The sequence below is a fragment of the Schistocerca nitens genome, chromosome 1 (assembly GCF_023898315.1).
Source record: "Schistocerca nitens isolate TAMUIC-IGC-003100 chromosome 1, iqSchNite1.1, whole genome shotgun sequence".
NCBI lineage: Eukaryota > Metazoa > Arthropoda > Insecta > Orthoptera > Acrididae > Schistocerca > Schistocerca nitens.
In genome coordinates this window covers 694,235,801-694,257,912 of record NC_064614.1, presented here as the reverse complement: position 1 = coordinate 694,257,912, position 22,112 = coordinate 694,235,801, and the positions used below count along the sequence as shown (strand labels likewise).

Here is a 22,112-nt window from a genome sequence, read left to right as displayed (position 1 = left end):
AGCACCAAAGAAGACAAAGTCTGAAAGGTTACGGCATGTGTTTCCTAGAATTTTAAAAAAAGCGAGTAGTGTACTTATTGATGCACTTGAGAATGGTAAACAAAGAGTTGGTGACTATCACGCAAGAGTCCACGTCCGTAGCTGATTGATCAGGGCGGCTGACTCCCATGCCGAGGACCTGGATTCGAGTCCTGATACTGTCAGGGATTTTTCCTGGGTTGGAGGACCGGTACGGCGTGCACTCAGCCTCGTGAGGCGAACTCAGGCGCTACTTGATCTGCGGTAGCGTTCTGGCTTCCCGCGCCCGAGTTCCCGGGTTCGATTCCCGGCGGGGTTAGGGATTTTCTCTGCCTCGTGATGACTGGGTGTTGTGTGATGTCCTTAGGTTAGTTAGGTTTACGTAGTTCTAAGTTCTAGGGGACTGATGACCATAGATGTTAAGTCCCATAGTGCTCAGAGCCATTTGAATTTTTGCTAGTTGATCGACTACTAGCGGTTCCAACATCACTAAACCCGACAGTGACGCGCCCCCTCCGTACCACATCAAATAATGCCATTGGCAGAGGATGACACGGCGGTCGATCGTGACCAATGCGCTCGTCTAGGGCAAAACGGGGACCCATTTTTTTTTTTTTTTATTTTTTTTTTAGCAGTCCTTAAGTATTTGAAGCGCGTACTCTAGGAACATCTACTCTATTCATCTTAATTGACACCCTTTGCTTTTCACGTTCTTCTGCGGCTAAAGAAACTGGTGAGTGGAAAACACATTATAAATTTGTACTGTGCATGAATTACAGAATCGAACTGCCGGGATGAGATGTAATCAACGAAAAAAATGTTGACCGAAACTCTGTTGAACCATTTCGAGAGAAACGAGTAGCGAAGCCTAGATGCTCTCTACTTATCCTCGTAACTCACTGATATCTCGGTGGAGAAGTGTAAATCGTCCGATTAACAGGATTCCCTCTTTCCTCTAATTACTGTCAGGGGTTCAGAGCTCTACAACCAGCTGAGTGGAATGTAGTGCTTTACAGATGCAGACTTAGAAACGCGCAAGAGTATCATGCCTACTAGTCGAAGGACAAATATCGAAACAACGCAAGATTTCTTACAGTGCCGCTTAATTAAATACGCTTAAGTGCAGCCACTTGAAATTTTGATTACGAAGACTTTGCATACGTACGTGACATTACGATTTTCCGATGTACTTGAGAAGTATGACAGTAACAAATTGCTACGATAACGGCTGCCGTGGAAGATAAGAGAGATTTGCTATAAAGGACACTAGCGGCTGCCAAAGGGTAGGTTGAGATCATGCGGAGCCGAGGTGGTGACGTGCAGCTGTGTGCCCTTGTGGCGGTGGCGCTGGCCGCCCTCCAGCAGGCACAGGCGGCCGCTTTGCCGCCCGCAGCAGGTACTGTTTGTTCTCTAAGGCTTTAATCTTGAATTTGAGCACTAAACCAGAATATTATCTCATCATCTTTGAGGTGTCTAAGATCCTGTACTTATTCATCGCGCCATGGTATTATGTTTTCTGGTTTCAGAATTTTCCATAGTTGTTCGTTTGAAAATGTCAGCCACACGTCATCATTGTATTCACTGTGAGGTGTTGTTCTTATTACCTATCCCGTATTATGGTCGCATGAATTTTGTCACCATCATAAACGCCTTCAAAAGTTTATTATTATTTTTTTTCTTAATGTGCTTCCCGTTGACCTAAGTGTATGGAATTTGGCAAGAATCAAGGTTTTACACTGTAAATACAGGAAAAAATCCGAAAATTGTTAATTTGTAAGTATATCACACGAAATTTTTTTTGTCGTTTGTTTTCCAACTGTCTGTCTGCCCGTCCGTGTGTCTGTTAAAATCCGTTTCTATGAGGAACGAGTAGACGTACCAAGGTGAAATTTATGTCACGTACTAACATGAATGGCCCCTTGGCGGTGCAATGAATGTAAGCTAAGTCAATGCCATTTATGTGACATATTTTGATCCTTGCAAATTCACTCATCAAAAACTATAGGGTACTTTCCGTTGGCCTAGAGCCATGAAACTTAGCAAGAACCAAGGTTTCGCAGTACCAGTAAAGGAGACAAAATTTACTGGGAGATGAAGAAGCTTGCACGGGATAGAGTAGCATGGAAAGCCGCATCAAATCAGTCTCAGGACTGAAGACCACAACAACAACAACAACATTTTAATATTCGCATACTCACTCATCAAAACCTAGAGGATAATTCTCGTTGACCTAAAACCATGAAATTTAGGAAGAATGTGGGTTTCACAGTGCAAGAAAATGAAAAAAAAATCAGAAAATTGTTAATTTTAAACTATATTACACGAAAACATATTTCTTTTGAAACTTCCTGGCAGATTAAAACTGTGTGCCCGACCGAGACTGGAACTAGCACTCCTGAAAGAAAGGATACTGCGGAGACATGGCTTAGCCACAGCCTAGGGGAGGTTTCCAGAATGAGATTTTCACTCTGCAGCGGAGTGTGCGCTGATATGAAACTTCCTGGCATTTAATCTGCCAGGAAGTTTCATATCAGCGCACACTCCGCTGCGGAGTGAAAATCTCATTCCGCATATTTCTTTTGTTGTTCGTTATCCGACGTAAAACTTTAAACATTCTCGGAAGTCTAGGCATTCCCAGGACCGATACCCTGCCAGTATTAATGTCGATAACAAGCAAAAATTGCCGAGATTGTCGACTTCTGGAATGGACGTACTGTGGTTCAAATGGCTCTGAGCACCATGGGACTTAACATCTGTCGTCATCAGTCCCCTAGAACTTAGAACTACTTAAACCTAACTAACCTAAGGACAGCACACAACACCCAGTCATCACGAGGCAGAGAAAATCCCTGACCCCGCCGGGAATCGAACCCGGGAACCCGGGCGCGCGAAGCGAGAACGCTACCTCACGACCACGAGCTGCGGACTCGGACGTACTGTGTATATACGTAATTAAGTACGTATGGAATCCTCACAGCGCAAAGTCCTACGCTCTCCTGACCATTTTTTTTGTATAAAACAGAAGAGGTATAAAATAAACTTTCATGCCATTCGAAACTAATTTCCATCATCATCATCATCATCATCATCATCATGTGCGTAATGTGAACCGTCCCTACCCCTCCTTTCTAGGCGCGGATACACTCTTATATACACTCAGCCTCCGAATGTGATCTTGAGAAATTCCTTGCCATGCCTGATACATCTAAAAAAAATGGTTCAAATGGCTCTGAGCACTATGGGACTCAACTGCTGTGGTCATAAGTCCCCTAGAACTTAGAACTACTTAAACCTAACTAACCTAAGGACAGCACACAACACCCAGCCATCACGAGGCAGAGAAAATCCCTGACCCCGCCGGGAATCGAACCCGGGAACCCGGGCGTGGGAAGCGAGAACGCTACCGCACGACCACGAGATGCGGGCTCCCTGATATATCTGTTATGTCAGTTAATCAAGACTGAGTAGCATTCTGTGTTGTCAAGCAATCTTCCATCTGACTGGCTGTACACCGTGAGGTGTCTGTTGTGTGCTGTATGGAATCAGCCGTAAACGACAGATGATAACTCGAGATTTCAGACCAGCTCCCAGCAATCTGTTCCCGACGGTTAGTTGTGGGCACACTGCCTGTAACCTCTGCCTTGATTCCAGCTGTTGTCATCCGTCATTCACCCAAGCCAGTCGAACAGTTCTACGATCTTCTAGTGGTGTAGCTGTTCTGGAGGAACACATACGGTACCTGCTCTTCTCGCCACGAAGTTCTCCTGAGTCCACCTCGTCACCAGGCGTTGTGCATTCACTGCACTGAAGCAGAATCCCTGTGCGATCTATCGGTATGGTGCACCCGTGTTCTTCACGCCAATGATTCGACGTTTCTCGAAGTCTGAACTGTGGCGATAAGCTGCACGATCGCGTCCTATGGGTACGCTGTGTTGCGACCTCCACCTGCGCAGTCCCAGGGACACCTGTCAGCCATCATGTACACTCATCACTCTTCATCTGTAACCATGGATTTTTTTCTATGCTGAAAATAAGCTCGCTTAAGGACGAAACAGTAATTGACATACTTCACAGAAATGGAAATTCTTGTGTAACAGTTCGGTAGTGTTAAGGGAGTGTATCCACGGTGTAAGACATTCCTTTTCCTTCAGTGTATTTCTGAATTGCTAGCAAATTTAGTTCTCTGATATTAATTCGATGCGGCCTTTCCCTTTCTCGTTATATTCGCTGAAACGTTTCAGTTATAGTTTTAATTTTTTACAATTCTCTCTATTGGAAAGTCCGTCTGTACTTGCATCTTTCCTTGCTTTCTTTTCCAGCTTTCACTGTAGCGTTCTATACATATTCTTTAATTTATTGGCTACATCACTGGCGTGCTTAAAAGATCGCGCCCTTGTACCTAAGCACAGTCTTTTACACAGGAGACACCTTGTAATCACACATTAAAGGTACATATCTAGTTTGAGCACTGTGTTTAAATGCTCATTCGAGAATAATCAACTTTTTTCAACAAAACATAGCTTATATTTATGCCTGTGTGACTTTCTTTCTTTATTTCTCGCAATCTTGCCTAATATGTACATTTATATTCTGGAAATATAGGAATCGCTATACAGTGTTTAACTCAACCAGTTCTAATCTCCACACACTGACCACTTCTTTTCGACGATGCGGAAGAGCGACTAACGATGCATCTTCGTGTAAGTCCGATTTCTCTTTCTGCAGAAGTGGTCACCGAGAAAGAAGATTGTGGGAGGAAGTAACGCATTTCTTGGCTCATCTTGCTCTCTGGAATTTTAATGCACCAAACATTTATAGCAACAGTCACCCATACAGCTGGCTGTTCATTCATGTGATGCTTTCGTGCTGACTGAAAAAATCCCTGACGGAAACTCTGTTCCATGTATTCAACTTCTTGAGTAAAGCACTCGAAATGTGAGGTGGAATAAGTAAATAATAGTAATGACTCTGGGCAATCTGTTCTACTTTTCATTTAATTTGTGAAGCCATAGGCTTAACCTAAAAAATGGTGATTGTAATTAAAACATCTCCACCTTCACAGTCTCGTGATCTGTCCAGTATTGTCCGCTCCTGGTAGCCGAGTGGTCAGTGCGACAGAATGTCAATCCTAAGAACACGGGTTCGATTCCCGGGAGTCGGAGATTTTCTCCGCTCAGGGACTGGGAGTTGTGTCGTCCTAATCATCATCATTTCATCGCCATCGACGCGCAAGTCGCCGCAGTGGCGTCATATCGAAAGACTTGCACCCGGCGAACGGTCTATCCGACGGGAAGCCCTGGTTATACGACATTTTCTTATTTATCAAGTATTATGTGGTATTCTTACACAGCTTGCTTTCGGCCTCAAGACGATTACTCAGCGATAGATATCCTTGCTCTGCATCTTTAAATGTGCATCTAGACAGACTTCTTTATCTCTGCTATGGCAGGGCATTACAGTGAGACACAAAAGTCATTAACATCAAAAGATAACATTGTTCACTACGTGTCTGAGCCGGCCGCGGTGGTCTAGCGGTTCTAGGCGCTCAGTCCGGAACCGCGTGACTGCTACGGTCGCAGGTTCGAATCCTGCCTCGGGCATGGATGTGTGTGACGTCCTTAGGTTAGTTAGGTTTAAGTAGTTCTAAGTTCTAGGGGACTGATGACCACAGATGTTAAGTCCCATAGTGCTCAGAGCCATTTGAACCACTACGTGTCTGACTTGGTAAGTTTCTATCAATTGCTGTTACTGGCGATTTCGGCCAGTAAACCTTCTTGAAACACCTAAAATAGAAATAATTTTTTGCAAACTTTAAAAATCTACGAAGTTTGTAAACAATAGTGCGGGAGTTGATATCACATGAATTCTTACAAACAAGTTCCATCTTGGCAAGGCTTTGCGAAAAGCACACAAGGTCATATATAGAACCCTAAAATGACCGAAAGTTTCATAATAATGGCAGTGGATTAAGTAGTGTGTTGCTTCCAAGGCTATTTGTTATATTTTATATATACCGATTGTATTATTGATTATTGCTTATTATACTTCAAAATGTTATCAGAGGATAAGCATATCATGCTCACGTGCACTACCATCCACTCACTTGATTATATAACTTTTTTCCGTTTCAGCCGGCCGCGGTGGTCTCGCGGTTCTAGGCGCGCAGTCCGGAACCGCGCGACTGCTACGGTCGCAGGTTCGAATCCTGCTTCGGGCATGGGTGTGTGTGATGTCCTTAGGTTAGTTAGGTTTAAGTAGTTCTAAGTTCTAGGGGACTTATGACCTAAGATGTTGAGTCCCATAGTGCTCAGAGCCATTTTTTTTATCCGTTTTAGGGTTGTTACCTGTCCTTTAGACCTCTACCTTACAGTCCACAAACGTCGAATTTACCTAATTAAAACAATGAAATAGCTTGAATTAATACTCCACCAAAAGGCAACTGAGAATCCCCACCTTCCAAAAGAAAAACGTCTGTAGACTAAAACTACTATCCAGCCAGATGTAGGAACTATCACACCTACAATGAGCTCATCCATCCTGTCCGTGCTATGCAGGTGTTGCATTTGTGTATATCACTCTTAAGCTTTTCCCATCTGCTCCAAACCCTTGAGCGCCCTGCACTGTCCCTTGCTTTCCGCTCCCCACCTCTATCCTGTATCAGCTGATAAAGTTCCCAAGTCACTTCAGGCAAGTGGAATACCTTCGTCAGTAGTCCTATTTTTTTTTTACGAAAAATCGAAACCCAACGTACTACTGTATGCTACATCCTTGAGAACAATGTCTTGCTGGTACGCCTGTGTCGCCACGTCCTCCCTTACTCCAGGGTAATTTCAACAATTCCCCACTGAGATCATTCTTGACATCTACGCCAGCTGTTAGTTATAAGCTACCCTACTTCTTTCTTTCTCCATATCAAGAATCCTATCCACCCTTTCCCTGAATTATACACCTCTTACCACCTTCGTTGCTTCTCTTCAATCGCATCTTTATACAAGTCTACAGTCCATTTCTCGATCAGCCTAAGAATTATCCCACAAGATTTCTCATATCAGATACATTTCAAGTACTTTAACTGTGAACCGAGCGAGGTGGCGCAGTGGTTAGACACTGGACTCGCATTCGGGAGGACGACGGTTCAATCCCGCGTCCGGTCATCCTGATTTAGGTTTTCCGTGATTTCCCTAAATCACTCCAGGCAAATGCCGGGATGGTTCCTCTGAAAGGGCACGGCCGCCTTCCTTCCCCATCCTTCCCTAATCCGATGAGACCGATGACCACGCTGTCTGGTCTCCTTCCCCAAAACCAACCAACCAACCAACCAACCTTTAACTGTGACTCATACGTTTATTCAACAATAGGAAAATGTTGTTAAAAAGAAAATTATGTATATGTTTTATCTTTAGTTATTTACATAAGAGTAGTTTTTACATTGTTATTGTTATCGTGGTCTTCAGTCCGAAGACTGGTTTGATGCTACTCTATCCTGTGCAAGACTCTTTATCTCCGAACAACTACTGCAACCTACATCTTTTTGAACTTACTTATTTTTCTCTTGGTCTCCCTCTATAATTTTTACCTTCCACACTCCGCCCTTCCTCCCCCAACTACAAAACTGGTGATTCCTTGATGTATAGAGAGTGTCTTATCAACTGATCCATCCTGTACTCAAGTTTTGCCAAAAATTTCTTTTCTCCCCAATTCTGTTCAATACTCCTCACTATTTACTTGCTCTACCCATCTCATCTTCACCGTCTTTCTGTAGCACAACATTTCAAAAGCTCCCGGTCCCTTCTTGTTTAAACTGTTTATCAATCACGTTTCACTTCCATATAACTGCAGACAAATATCTTCAGAAAATACTTCCTAACACTTAAATCTGCACTCGATGTTAACAAATTTCTCATCTTAAGAAATGCCTTTGTTGTCATTGCAAGTATATATTTTATATCCTCTCTGCTTCGACCATCATCAGTTATTTTGCTACTCAAATAACAAAACCCATCTACTACTTTTAGCATTTCGTTTCCCTCAGTATCCACTGATTTAATTCGACTACATTCCAATACCTTTATTCTGATTTTTTGGATTTTCGTGTTATGTCCTCCTTTCAAGACAGTGTACATTCTGTTCACGTGCTCTTCAAGTCCTGAATTTTAATTCTTTCTCCAAATTTTCCTTGGTTTCCTTTGCTACCTACTCAATATACAGATTAAGTAACGTCGGAGATAGGCTGCAATCCTGTCTCATTCACTGCTTTCCTTTCAAGCCTCTCGAATCTTAAAACTGCCATCTCGTTTCTGTACAAGTTGTAAATAGCCTTTGCTATCTGTATCTTACCTCTCCTACCATCAGAATTTCAAAGAGATTATTCAAGTCAATACTGTAAGACTTTTCTAAGTCTACAAACGCTAAAACGTAGATTTGCCTTTCCCTAACCTATCTTCTAACATAAGTCTTACATTCTTCTGGAATCGAAACTGATCTTCCCCGAGATCAGCTTGTACCAATTTTTGCATTCTTCTGTATAGAATTCGTGTTGATATTTTGCAACCATGAATTTTTAAACTGATAGTTCGATAATATTCACATCTATCAGCACTTGCTTTGTTTGGCATTGGCGTTCTTACTTTCTCCTTGAAGTCAGAGTATTTCGCTTGTCTCATTCATCTTGCACCGCACATATTGCACCGCATTCTTAATTTAAATATAAATTTCCGAAACCAGTCTGTGGACAAAATCGACCTATGCACACAGTTCAAGGAAATATTGTAGCTGCAATAAAGTCTTCACAGCTTTGCTGTCGCACAAAACCTTGGTGTGAGCGCTCACACTGTGATGTTACGCGGCAACAAACCCATGAAGATTTTATCGCATTGCCACGCCTCGAAAACTTTTATAGACACGAAACATGTAGCTGTTGGGCAGATGTCTTCTGCTACTAAAATGATTATACCGCTGATGAACAGTGCAAGCATCCACTATGTGCAAATGCTTCTGAAGACCACAGCGCCATATTCCTTACAAGTTGAGTGTGGACAGATGGGCAGAGACGAGCAGTTGGCGAGAAAATGAAGAAGTACTGGGAAGAACGGAAGAAAAAGAAACACCATAAGTCTTAAGTTGTATGCGGACCATAGCTGGCCAAATTCATAATAAAAAAAATGTATTTTAATAAATTTTTTGTATTTCATTGATTTAATAGAAGGCTAAAGAGCGAAAACATGGCAGCTGCCAGCGATACCCTCCCCGCCCCCATCTTGTGCAAAAGGGGAACGGAAATTGCTATGTCCGCGGACCTAACCGAATCACGCGCGCCCTGTCGTCGCTCAGCCCGGCCGCACATGCGCGGTGGTCGGCCTTGGCTTCACGTCGCGGCCGCCGGAGGTTCATGGCGTTATCTCCGGCTGAAGACGTCGCGCCATTCAATAGTTCTTGCCTGCAGCTCCCTCTATGGCCACAAGATATAACGGGAACACAGACCGGACGCCACGGCCACTCGCTCTTGCTCGCTAACTGTGTTAATATCGAAGTGTTATTGTATAGGGCGGCCGGAGTGGCCGTGCGGTTCTAGGCGCTACAGTCGCGAGCCGAGCGACCGCTATGGTCGCAGGTTCGAATCCTGCCTCGGGCATGGATGTGTGTGACGTCCTTAGGTTAGTTAGGTTTAATTAGTTCTAAGTTCTAGGCGACTGATGACCTCAGAAGTTAAGTCGCATAGTGCTCAGAGCCATTTGAACCATTTGTTATTGTATAGATCTTATATGACAACCTTGGGCTTAGAACTTGCAATAGACGGTGCCTGCTTCAGTGTGAAGAATAAAGATAATTAATCTTCCTGATTGCTGGCGCCTTACTTTGAGACTTATCTTTTCTCGGCCATTAGATCTTGCGTCACACCCCGGTCACGTCCTGCTACCAATTCCAACTTATGTTTGCCACTCCAGGCAGACATAAATAAATAACATACAAAATTTAGGTTATACATAGGATTTTGTGTGTTTTGACAAAGTTTTGCCATAATGCAACTTGTTTACTCATAACTTACGTATGTGATAAAAATTTCCACACTATGCTATTGTTTTCTAAATCTGAATATTCTTTAAAAAAGATTTAAATTTATAAAATGAGAAATGTGCAACAATATATTGGTTGAGTGAGAGTGTAGATTACCCAATCCCCTAAAAAAAATGTGTGTCCGTAACTTACAGCAATTACCCAACTGAGAAAAGGGTACCTACAGCTTAACACGTAGTCCGAACCGCCTGTTGTTTCCGGTGACTCCTCACAACGTTGAGAGGTGAAGGCTAGATTAAAGCGAATACTGAAAAGTCTGTGGTACGACCGAAATTCTATCACGAGACTTCTCGGTATCCTCACACACGCTTTATCACTAAGCCACCAGGCCCCACATACATATAGATAGTTTCTCTATACGTTTTGACAAGTGAAAAATATGGCCATATCCTGTTATTCTACTGACAAAGTGGTTCAAAAGGCTCTGAACACTACGGGACTTAACATCTGAGGTCATCAGTCCCCCTAGAACTTAGAACTACTTAAACCTAACTAACCTAAGGACATCACACACATCCATGCCCGAAGCAGGATTCGAACCTGCGACCGTAGCGGTCGCTCGGTTCCAGACTGAAGCGCCTAGAACCGCTCGGCCACTCAGGCCGGCTTCTACTGACAGAAGTTTAAATTATTTGCCCCGCAAAGGGCCATAGAACTTAGTATTAGACATAAATTTCAACTTTATACTTCTATCCGTTCCTGAGAAGAAGGGGTCTTTACAGACCGCTGCATCTTCTGTTTGCATTGATTTAGAACCTTGAAGTTTTGGCAGTACCAAGGAAACATAGACCTTGTCACAGCATCTGACATAAACTGCAATGTGATATCTCTACTTGTTTCTAAGAAAAGGAGCCGGCCGCGGTGGTCTCGCGGTTCTAGGCGCGCAGCCCGGAACCGTGCGACTGCTACGGTCGCACGTTCGAATCCTGCCTCGGGCATGGATGTGTGTGATGTCCTTAGGTTAGTTAGGTTTAAGTAGTTCTAAGTTCTAGGGGACTTATGACCACAGCAGTTGAGTCCCATAGTGCTCAGAGCCATTTTTTTTTTTAAGAAAAGGAGGAAAGACAGATAGGTGCACAACAAATGACAAAAAGAAATTTTTTATAATAAATAAATCCAGAGTAGCCGAGGAACTACATCATAAGGTGGTTTTATTCAACCTCTTACCATGATTTCGACAGATGTAAATCTGTCTTATTCAGTAAAAACGTGTAACATACAGGGTGTTTCAAAAATGACTGGTATTTTTGAAACGGCAATAAAAACTAAACGAGCAGCGATAGAAATACACCGTTTGTTGCAATATGCTTGGGACAACAGTACATTTTCAGGCGGGCAAACATTCGAAATTACAGTAGGTACAATTTTCAACAACAGATGGCGCTGCAAGTGATGTGAAAGATATAGAAGACAACGCAGTCTGTGGGTGCGCCATTCTGTACGTCGTCTTTCTGCTGTAAGCGTGTGCTGTTCACAACGTGCAAGTGTGCTGTAGACAACATGGTTTATTCATTAGAACAGAGGATTTTTCTGGTGTTGGAATTCCACCGCCTAGAACACAGTGTTGTTGCAACACGACGAAGTTTTCAACGGAGGTTTAATGTAACTAAAGGACCGAAAAGCGATACAATAAAGGATCTGTTTGAAAAATTTCAACGGACTGGGAACGTGACGGATGAACGTGCTGGAAAGGTAGGGCGACCGCGTACGGCAACCACAGAGGGCAACGCGCAGCTAGTGCAGCAGGTGATCCAACAGCGGCCTCGGGTTTCCGTTCCCCGTGTTGCAGCTGCGGTGCAAATGACGCCAACGTCCACGTATCGTCTCATGCGCCAGAGTTTACACCTCTATCCATACAAAATTCAAACGCGGCAACCCCTCAGCGCCGCTACCGTTGCTGCACGAGAGACATTCGCTAACGATATAGTGCACAGGATTGATGACGGCGATATGCATGTGGGCAGCATTTGGTTTACTGACGAAGCTTATTTTTACCTGGACAGCTTCGTCAATAAACAGAACTGGCGCATATGGGGAACCGAAAAGCCCCATGTTGCAGTCCCATCGTCCCTGCATCCTCAAAAAGTACTGGTCTGGGCCGCCATGTCTTGCAAAGGAATCATTGGCCCATTTTTCAGATCCGAAATGATTACTGCATCACGCTATCTGGACATTCTTCGTGAATTTGTGGCGGTACAAACTGCCTTAGACGACACTGCGAACACCTCGTGGTTTATGCAAGATGGTGCCCGGCCACATCGCACGGCCGACGTCTTTAATTTCCTGAATACATATTTCGATGATCGTGTGATTGCTTTGGGCTATCCGAAACATACAGGAGGCGGCGTGGATTGGCCTCCCTATTCGCCAGACATGAACCCCTGTGACGTCTTTCTGTGGGGACACTTGAAAGACCAGGTGTACCGCCAGAATCCAGAAACAATTAACAGCTGGAGCAGTACATCTCATCTGCATGTGAAGCCATTCCGCCAGACACGTTGTCAAAGGTTTCGTGTAATTTCATTCAGAGACTACGCCATATTATTGCTACGCATGGTGGATATGTGGAAAATATCGTACTATAGAGTTTCCCAGACCGCAGCGCCATCTGTTGTTGAAAATTGTAACTACTGTAATTTCGAAAGTTTGTCTGCCTGAAAATGTACTGTTGTCCCAAGCATATTGCAACAAACGGTGTATTTCTATCGCTGCTCGTTTAGTTTTTATTGCCGTTTCAAATATACCGGTCATTTTTGAAACACCCTGTAATTTCACATTGTAAAAACACCAAATAATGAAGCTCTCTGGCATGTCATCCATGTTCAAAATATTGATTATTTTTATGTGATTAATTACAAATATTCGGATATTTTCCTTATCCTGTACTGTGAAAACTTGATAGGAAACAAGTTCATGATTCTAGGTCCACGGGGGAGTGGCCTTTGGATACGTACCACTGACTGGCTATAATCACTTTGTAAACACAGCGTCATTGACAACTGTCAAATATTACGTGACTTTATTTTACCATTATAAAAACATTGAAACTGACCAAAGGATTCATCAATGACTCCCAGCCGGCCGTTGCGGCCGAGTGGTTCTAGGCGCTTCAGTCCGGAACCACGCTGCTGCTGTGGTCGCAGGTTCGAATCCTGCCTCGGGCATGGATGTGTGTGATGTCTGTAGGTTAGTTAGGTTTAAGTAGTTCTAAGTCTAGGGGACTGATGACCTCAGATGTTAAGTCCCATAGTGCCTAGAGCCAATTGAACCAATGACGCCCAACCAGATGTAAGTATACATGTGCAGTTCACACTACGTACAAATATCGCTACTGTAATATTCGCAGGTGTACTTCGAAATACCAGTCTTGCCGAAATAGGCCGACTGTATGAAATACACTCCTGGAAATGGAAAAAGGAACACATTGACACCGGTGTGTCAGACCCACCATACTTGCTCCGGACACTGCGAGAGGGCTGTACAAGCAATGATCACACGCACGGCACAGCGGACACACCAGGAACCGCGGTGCTGGCCGTCGAATGGCGCTAGCTGCGCAGCATTTGTGCACCGCCGCCGTCAGTGTCAGCCAGTTTGCCGTGGCATACGGAGCTCCATCGCAGTCTTTAACACTGATAGCATGCCGCGACAGCGTGGACGTGAACCGTATGTGCAGTTGACGGACTTTGAGCGAGGGCGTATAGTGGGCATGCGGGAGACCGGCTGGACGTACCGCCGAATTGCTCAACACGTGGGGCGTGAGGTCTCCACAGTACATCGATGTTGTCGCCAGTGGTCGGCGGAAGGTGCACGTGCCCGTCGACCTGGGACCGGACCGCAGCGACGCACGGATGCACGCCAAGACCGTAGGATCCTACGCAGTGCCGTAGGGGACCGCACCGCCACTTCCCAGCAAATTAGGGACACTGTTGCTCCTGGGGTATCGGCGAGGACCATTCGCAACCGTCTCCATGAAGCTGGGCTATGGTCCCGCACACCGTTAGGCCGTCTTCCGCTCACGCCCCAACATCGTGCAGCCCGCCTCCAGTGGTGTCGCGACAGGCGTGAATGGAGGGACGAATGGAGACGTGTCGTCTTCAGCGATGAGAGTCGCTTCTGCCTTGGTGCCAATGATGGTCGTATGCGTGTTTGGCGCCGTGCAGGTGAGCGCCACAATCAGGACTGCATACGACCGAGGCACACAGGGCCAACACCCGGCATCATGGTGTGGGGAGCGATCTCCTACACTGGCCGTACACCACTGGTGATCGTCGAGGGGACACTGAATAGTGCACGGTACATCCAAACCGTCATCGAACCCATCGTTCTACCATTCCTAGACCGGCAAGGGAACTTGCTGTTCCAACAGGACAATGCACGTCCGCATGTATCCCGTGCCACCCAACGTGCTCTAGAAGGTGTAAGTCAACTACCCTGGCCAGCAAGATCTCCGGATCTGTCCCCCATTGAGCATGTTTGGGACTGGATGAAGCGTCGTCTCACGCGGTCTGCACGTCCAGCACGAACGCTGGTCCAACTGAGGCGCCAGGTGGAAATGGCATGGCAAGCCGTTCCACAGGACTACATCCAGCATCTCTACGATCGTCTCCATGGGAGAATAGCAGCCTGCATTGCTGCGAAAGGTGGATATACACTGTACTAGTGCCGACATTGTGCATGCTCTGTTGCCTGTGTCTATGTGCCTGTGGTTCTGTCAGTGTGATCATGTGATGTATCTGACCCCAGGAATGTGTCAATAAAGTTTCCCCTTCCTGGGACAATGAATTCACGGTGTTCTTATTTCAATTTCCAGGAGTGTATAATAAAGTTATTAGCAGCTAACTTGGAAGATTAAATTTAAAACTGACGACTGAATTTGTGAGTACCGAAACATGTGGCATAAATGGCAGTATCTTTTGAGTGAATTCACTTAGAAGCTTAACTTCATACTGCCAAAGGACGTAGACGTGTATGTGAGATATCTGTATCCTTTTCTGGGACAGAGGGGTCTTAACAATCGAATAGACAGAAAGCAGACAGTTGGACAAACAACAAAGTAATATTACTAGGGTACCGTTTTACCGATTGGAGTACAGAAACCTAAAAAGTAGGATCAATTTCTTTTTAATTTTTGATTTTTTGCCTCTTCCTTTCAATGACGCGCCCCGCCGATGCCCCAGGACGAGCTGGAGGCTGCTCGGTGGACATCAACGACGAGTCGGCGTTCCCAGACCCGCAGCCGTTGTTCCTGTTGCCGGGCGGCAGCGCCGACGCGAAGGGCTTCTGGGAGCCGGAAGTGTCCAGCGAGCTGCTGACGCTGCAGGAGGGCGACCAGCTCAACCTCGCCTGCACGGGCTCCGGCAATGTCCTCACTGTGCTGGGCGTCGCAGAGGTGAGGTGGCGAGCGCGTTACAACCCAGTTACACGGCGTGGACACCCGCTCCATCACATGCCAGATTTAAGTATCGAAGGTTCCGGCAATTAACAGTAAAGTCCGCACAGGATATGGTGATCGAGGCGCAGTGACCAATTTTCGTCCGAAGCGCTGGACGTGTTCATTCGTTTGTTCACAAGGGGAGGCCGACATTGTTTGTCCGCTTTCGGCCGATCGACGACGGCAGAATCGAGGCACTCGCCCTGCAATCTTCCTCTGACGATTTTACAGAAACTACTCAGTAAGAAAGCTACATTTTTGCGTTACTTACAGTTTTACATGTCAGCCTCATGAAGCCGTGCCCGTTATTTCGTTAACGGTCATAGTTATTGTAATATTTCAACGTAATTAAGACACTGCCCGAAATTCGAAAAAGTTTGCAATGAAAAATAGGGGTCTCTGTGGTCTTGCGTATGATGTGTATTACATAATACACTAGTGGCCATTAAAATTGCTACACCAAGAAGAAATGCAGATGATAAACGGGTATTCATTGGACAAATATTTTATACTAGAGCTGACATGTGCTTACATTTTCACGCAGTTTGGGTGCATAGATCCTGAGAAATCAGTACCCAGAACAACGACCTCTGGCCGTAATAACGGCCTTGATACGCCTGGGCATTGAGTCAAACAGAGCTTGGATGGCGTGTACAGGCACAGCTGCCTATGCAGCTTCAACACGATAGCACAGTTCATCAAGAGTAGTGACTGGCGTATTGTGACGAGCTTGTTGCTCGGCCACCATTGACCAGACGTTTTCAATTGTTGAGAGATCTGGAGAACGTGCTGGCCAGGGCAGCAGTCGAACATTTTCTGTATCCAGAAAGGCCGCCCCGTACAAGACCTACAACATGCGGTCGTGCATTATCCTGCTGAAATGTAGGGTTTCGCAGGGATCGAATGATGGGGAGAGCCACGGATCGTAATACATCTGAAATGTAACCTTCACTGTTCAAAGTGCCGTCAATGCGAACAAGAGGTGACCGAGACGTGTAACCAATGGCACCTCATACCATCGCACCGGGTGATGCGCCAGTATGGTGATGACGAATGTCATGTCATGTCATGTCATGTCCAATGTGCATTCACCGTGATGTCGCCAAACAATCACGCGACCATCATGATGCTGTAAACAGGACCTGGATTCATCCGAAAAAATGACGTTTTGTCATTCGTGCACCCAGGTTCGTCGTTGAGTACACCATCGCTGGCGCTCCTCTCTGTGATGCAGCGTCAAGGGTAACCACAGCCATGGTCTCCGAGCTGATAGTCCGTGCTGCTGCAAACGTCTTCTAACTGTTCGTGCAGATGGTTGTTGTCTTCCAAACGTCCCCATCTGTTGACTCAGGCATCGAGAAGAGGCTGCACGATCCGTTACAGCCATGCGGATAAGGTGCCTGTCATCTCGACTGCTAGTGATACGAGGCCGTTGGGATACAGCACGGCGTTCCGTATTACCCTACTGAACCCACCGATCCCATATTCTGCTAACAGTCATTGGATCTCGACCAACGCGAGCAGCAATGTCGCTATACGATAAACCGCAATCGCGATAGGCTACAATCCGACCTTTATCAAAGTCGGAAACGTGATGGTACGCATTTCTCCTCCTTACACGAGGCATCACAACAACGTTTCACCAGCCAACGCCGGTCAACTGCTGTTTGTATGAGAAATCGGTTGGAAACTTTCCTCATGTCAGCACGTTGTAGGTGCCGCCACCGGCGCCAACTTTGTGTGAACGCTCTGAAAAGCTAATAATTTGCATATCACAGCATCTTCTTCCTGTCTGTTAAATTTCGCGTCTGTAGCACGTCGTCTTCGTGGTGTAGCAATTTTAATGGCCAGTAGTATACGTTGCTGCATATGGAATTTAGCTGACGTATTGAATTTATTTATAGACTGGTGGAAGTCTAGATTTGTTACAAATATAGAGAAAATTGATCTGATGATCTCGTTTGCGATCGAGCGTGCCAGTCTGAAGCCAGAGTGCAATATCCATAACATTCGTGATATTTCATAAAAAGTTTGAAGTATCAAAATCACTTTTTGGCAAATGACAGCACGCGAAGAAGAGAGTCGTTTGCCATACGGTTATTATGCAGAACTTCATTATCTACTGTGTTATCCACTAACGACAGACTTTTTCGATGAAAGAATGTAATTTCTAAAGGCCATCAATAAGCGGTAAACGAGAAATGCTGTGGACTTTGGAACAAAGTAAGTGATGATATTACACATTTAGTTTGGTGACAAGGATATACTTAATCATATGCTATTGATGTTACTTCTCCTCAGTCCCACACTTAATAAACTACTGGTTCAGTATTCTCTGCGTCTGCACAACATGCAGTGAGGTGACATTCTGTAAACTCCGCTGTGTTTTGGCAAAAGAAGCTGACTTAAACATGGCAACAAGAGAAACGTAGGTTACAATTCGCCACTCATGACGCTTCTCTGAAAGTTACAAATGGTTAACAAGCTGGGCCACAATAAATCGTTGCCTTTGTTGCATTTCCGACGAAATTCTTAGATTCCAGCCAAAGCAGAGGTGGCAGTAAATCTTTTTATAGGGTCAGCACGCGATTATGGGCATGCAGGGGCTCCACTTAATACTTACAAAGTATGTCACTGTAGGCTTCAGTTTAGAGCGGCACCTTCCCTCTAGTGCTCGGCATTTCGCCTGCTGCGCCTGCCCACAACTCCCACAACCACCATCCACCCAACGTGAGACCAGCTCACTGCATATCTACTGGACACGTTATTCTGTGTGCACTCTATGACACGAAGCGAGTGTTTTTCAGCATCATTAATACTCTACGACAACAAGCGAGTGTTTTTCAGCGTCATTAATAATCTGTCAAGAGTTTGAAACACCTATTGTTGTATTATGGAATAATTCCTTTTATTAACGATAATCTAGGGTCTTGAAAAAAGAAGCAGAGGGCTATAATATTTACAAGCATTTGGGATAAATTTCGGCATAAGTGATTATCGTTATTTCTTTCTGTCCTAAGTGTACAAGACAAGTTTCGCTTTTATTAGAACATCATGTTGAAAGGTTCTGAGCATTTGTTGTTTCTTTTTACTTTCTGCGGTAAAGGTTTTTATTTTCGTTGTCACTAGAGGTAGGAGTAAAATGTGCTCTGTGCTTTCACTGATAATTTATTCTCAGCTTTTAGGTGTCCACCTTTCTTACGTTGTTAATATCCCTTACTTGCTTTGAAAAATTGTCCTAGATGTACGCTATAAAATTCTAGCGTCGAAAAACACGAATAGCCACAGTGAAATATCTTAGTTTTGTTTAGAGCAAGTCTTCGACGACGATTTCAGTATCTTCTATAGAATCCACTAGGTATTCCAGTACTCTTACTTCAAGATCATCACAGAGGCGTCACGTCTCATGTAGGAGATAGCCTTCCAAATTACTTGCATATGTTGTTTCTTCTGGTAAGTGAATTTTCGCGATATTGCAAGCCAGATCAGACGCAGTCCCATCAGATCAGATACGTCTACACTAGGGAACAGGTCTGATGATCACTCTGGATGTGGAAGCTTATAATTATCTTAGAAACGCGTTGGATAAGGGGAAAAGTGTACATTTGAAAATTATATCGTGGAAAGGACATTTCTTTGGCATTTCAGTCATGTGAATGAAACGAGGTGAATGATTTTCTGAATGTAACCTCCATTGTTGAGTGTTATATCAACAATGAGTTAGCACTATGGCTCCCCAACCCCATTGCATTCTTTCCGCAAACGTTTCAGCTATTGCCATTTTTCTCGTTTATGCTGCATTCTCATATGCGCGTTGCTGTCACTATAAGAATATCTGCTCTCGTTAATAAACACAATTTCACGCCATTCACACCTCAATTAGCAACAGTCGGGTTTCTTTCATGAGGCACGCTTCTTGGGGTTGAGTTGTGAGAGGAAACCCGACGGTTGATACTCTCGCTGTCCGTCCGGCTTCCAGGCTGATGACCTTAAATGAGGCAATGCAAGCATCAGTATTAATATGGCTGGTGGTCAGTAGAGGTAAACTGATTCACTGCATCCACCGGAGTAGTTCAGTAGTCATGCAGGGGGCTCGGGTGCGACTGCCGGCCAGGTAGGAGATTTTAGCCGTTCTGGGGCCGGATGGCGTGTTGTCCTAAACATCAATTTATCATCGTCAACGCACAAGTTGCCGAAGTGTTTTAATAGTTTACATGCAGCTAATAAACATCACACGTTCTGTGATGGATTAACTAACCTATCGTTGACATCATTATCGTGTAGAAGTAAGCAGATTTATTCAAAAAGAAGTGGATCTTGGAACTATATATAATGTTAAGATCTACGCATGATAAGAAATACTATGATAAATAATGAGTACAGTGATAGAACAAAGGCATATGCAGCGTAGTACGGCAAACAATGGTTTGAGATTGTACCCCCGAAATTTGGCATAAAATACGTTTTTTTAAGTACCCTGGTTACTTTTAATTTTCTCGTGTTTTGTCAGATATATGCACTTTGATAACAACTGAGCCGATAATAACATTTCGTACAACTTAGGTGCAGCGGCGTGTAAGCATGCCAAATATGCACTACCAACAGAATCACAAGTGCAGCTCAAACATATGCGGCGCAACAAAGAACACAATATCTCTATTAGCATGGCAAAGAGTTTGCAAAATCGTTTTATGTGGAACCTATGTTTCAGGTGCCGGCTCAATACTATTTCGATGAAATTTGAAATTGAATCGGAGCAGAGTAGTTTTTAGCTTCTGGTACACTCGCCGCACATAAACCCGTCACTAACGTTTACTTAAGTGATAAACTTTTCCCCATATTCATAGTTTTCAAGGCACAATTCCAAATGCATCGGCACAGGTGCAATGCCCGTAGCAGAATTCCTTGACTTCATCTACTTCGTGACCATCAATCCTGATGTTAAGTTTCACGCTGTTCTCATTTCTACTACTTTCATTACCTTCGCCTTTCTTAGATTTACGCTCAGTCCATACTCTGTACTCATTAGACCGTTCAATCCATTCAGCAGATCATGTAATTCTTCTTCCCTTCACTCAAGATAGCAATGTCATCAGCGAATCTTATCATTTGTATCCTTTCACCTTGAATTTTAATTTCACTCCTGAACCTTTCTTTTATTTCCATCATTGATTCCTCGATGCCGGCCGGAGTGGCCGAGCAGTTCTAGGCGCTACAGTCTGGAACCGCGCGACCGCTACGGTCGCAGGTTCGAATCCTGCCTCGGGCATGGATGTGTGTGATGTCCTTAGGTTAGTTAGGTTTAAGTAGTTCTATGTTCTAGGGGACTGATGACCACAGCAGTTAAGTCCCATAGTGCTCAGAGCCATTTGAACCATTTGATTCCTCGATGTACAGATTGAACAATAGGGGCGAAAGGTTACATCTTTGTCTTACACCATTTTTAATACGAGCGCTTCGTTCTTGGACTTCCACTCTTATTATTCCCTCTTGGCTGTTGTACACATTATATATGACCCGTCCCTCCCTATAGCTTACCCCTACTTTTCTCAGAATTTCGAACATCTTGCAGCATTTTACATTGTCGAATGCTTTTTCCAGGTCGACAATTCCTATGAACGTGTCTAGATTTTTCTTTAGTCTTGCTTCCATTATTAACCGCAACGTCAGAATGGCATCTAGTGCTTTTACCTTTCCTAAAGCCAAACTGGTCGTCATCTTGTGCATCCTCAATTTTCTGTTCCATGCTTCTGTATATTATTCTTAACAACAACTTGAATGCATGAGCTGTTAAGCTGATTGTGCGATAATTCTCGCACTTGTCAGCTCTTGCCGTCTTCGGAATTGTGTGGATGATGCTTTTCCGAAAGTCAGATGGTATGTCGTCAGAGTCATACATTCTACACACCAACTTGAATAGTTGTTTTGTTGCCACTTCCCCCAATGATTTTAGAAATTATGATGGAATGTTATCAACCCCTACTGCTTTATTTGATCTTAAGTCTTCCAAAGCTCTGTTTGATTCTAGCACTGGATCCCCTATCTCTTCTAAATCGAATACTGTTTCTTCTTTTATCACATTCAGACAAATCTTCCCACTCATAGAGGCTTTCAATGTATTCTTTCCACATATCCGCTCTCTCCTCTGAATTTAAAAGTGGAATTCCCGTTGCACTCTTAATGTTATCACCCTTTCTTTCAATGTCACCGAAGGATGTTTTGGATTTCCTATATGCTGCGTCCGTCCTTCCGACAATCATTTCTTTTTCAATTTCTTCACATTTTTCCTGCAGCCATTTCATCTTAGCTTCCCTGCACTTCCTATTTATTTCATTCCTCAGCGACTTTTATTTCTCTATTCCTGAGTTCCCCAGAACATTTTTGTACTTCCTCCTTTCATCGATCAACTGAAGTATTTGTTGTTACCCATGGTTTCTTTGCAGTTCCTTCTTTGTACCTATGTTTTCCTTCCCAACTTTTGTGATGGCCCTTTTTAGAGATGTCCATTACTCTTCAACTGTTCTGGCTACTGACCTATTCCTTATTGCTGTATCTATAGCGTTAGAGGACTTCACCGTATCTCGTC

At 44.3% G+C, this 22,112-nt stretch overlaps 1 protein-coding gene across 1 annotated transcript in view; it reads left to right on the top strand.

Moving 5' to 3' along the window:
- Window positions 1-1,295: 1,295 nt before the first annotated feature.
- LOC126195438 (uncharacterized) overlaps window positions 1,296-22,112 on the top strand; it is a 193,033-nt gene continuing 172,216 nt past the window's right edge. The window contains exons 1-2 of the mRNA XM_049934092.1: window positions 1,296-1,414; window positions 15,273-15,484. Of these exons, the coding sequence (XP_049790049.1) occupies window positions 1,315-1,414; window positions 15,273-15,484 (312 nt within the window). The 5' untranslated portion in view covers window positions 1,296-1,314. The remainder of the gene's footprint in view (window positions 1,415-15,272; window positions 15,485-22,112) is intronic.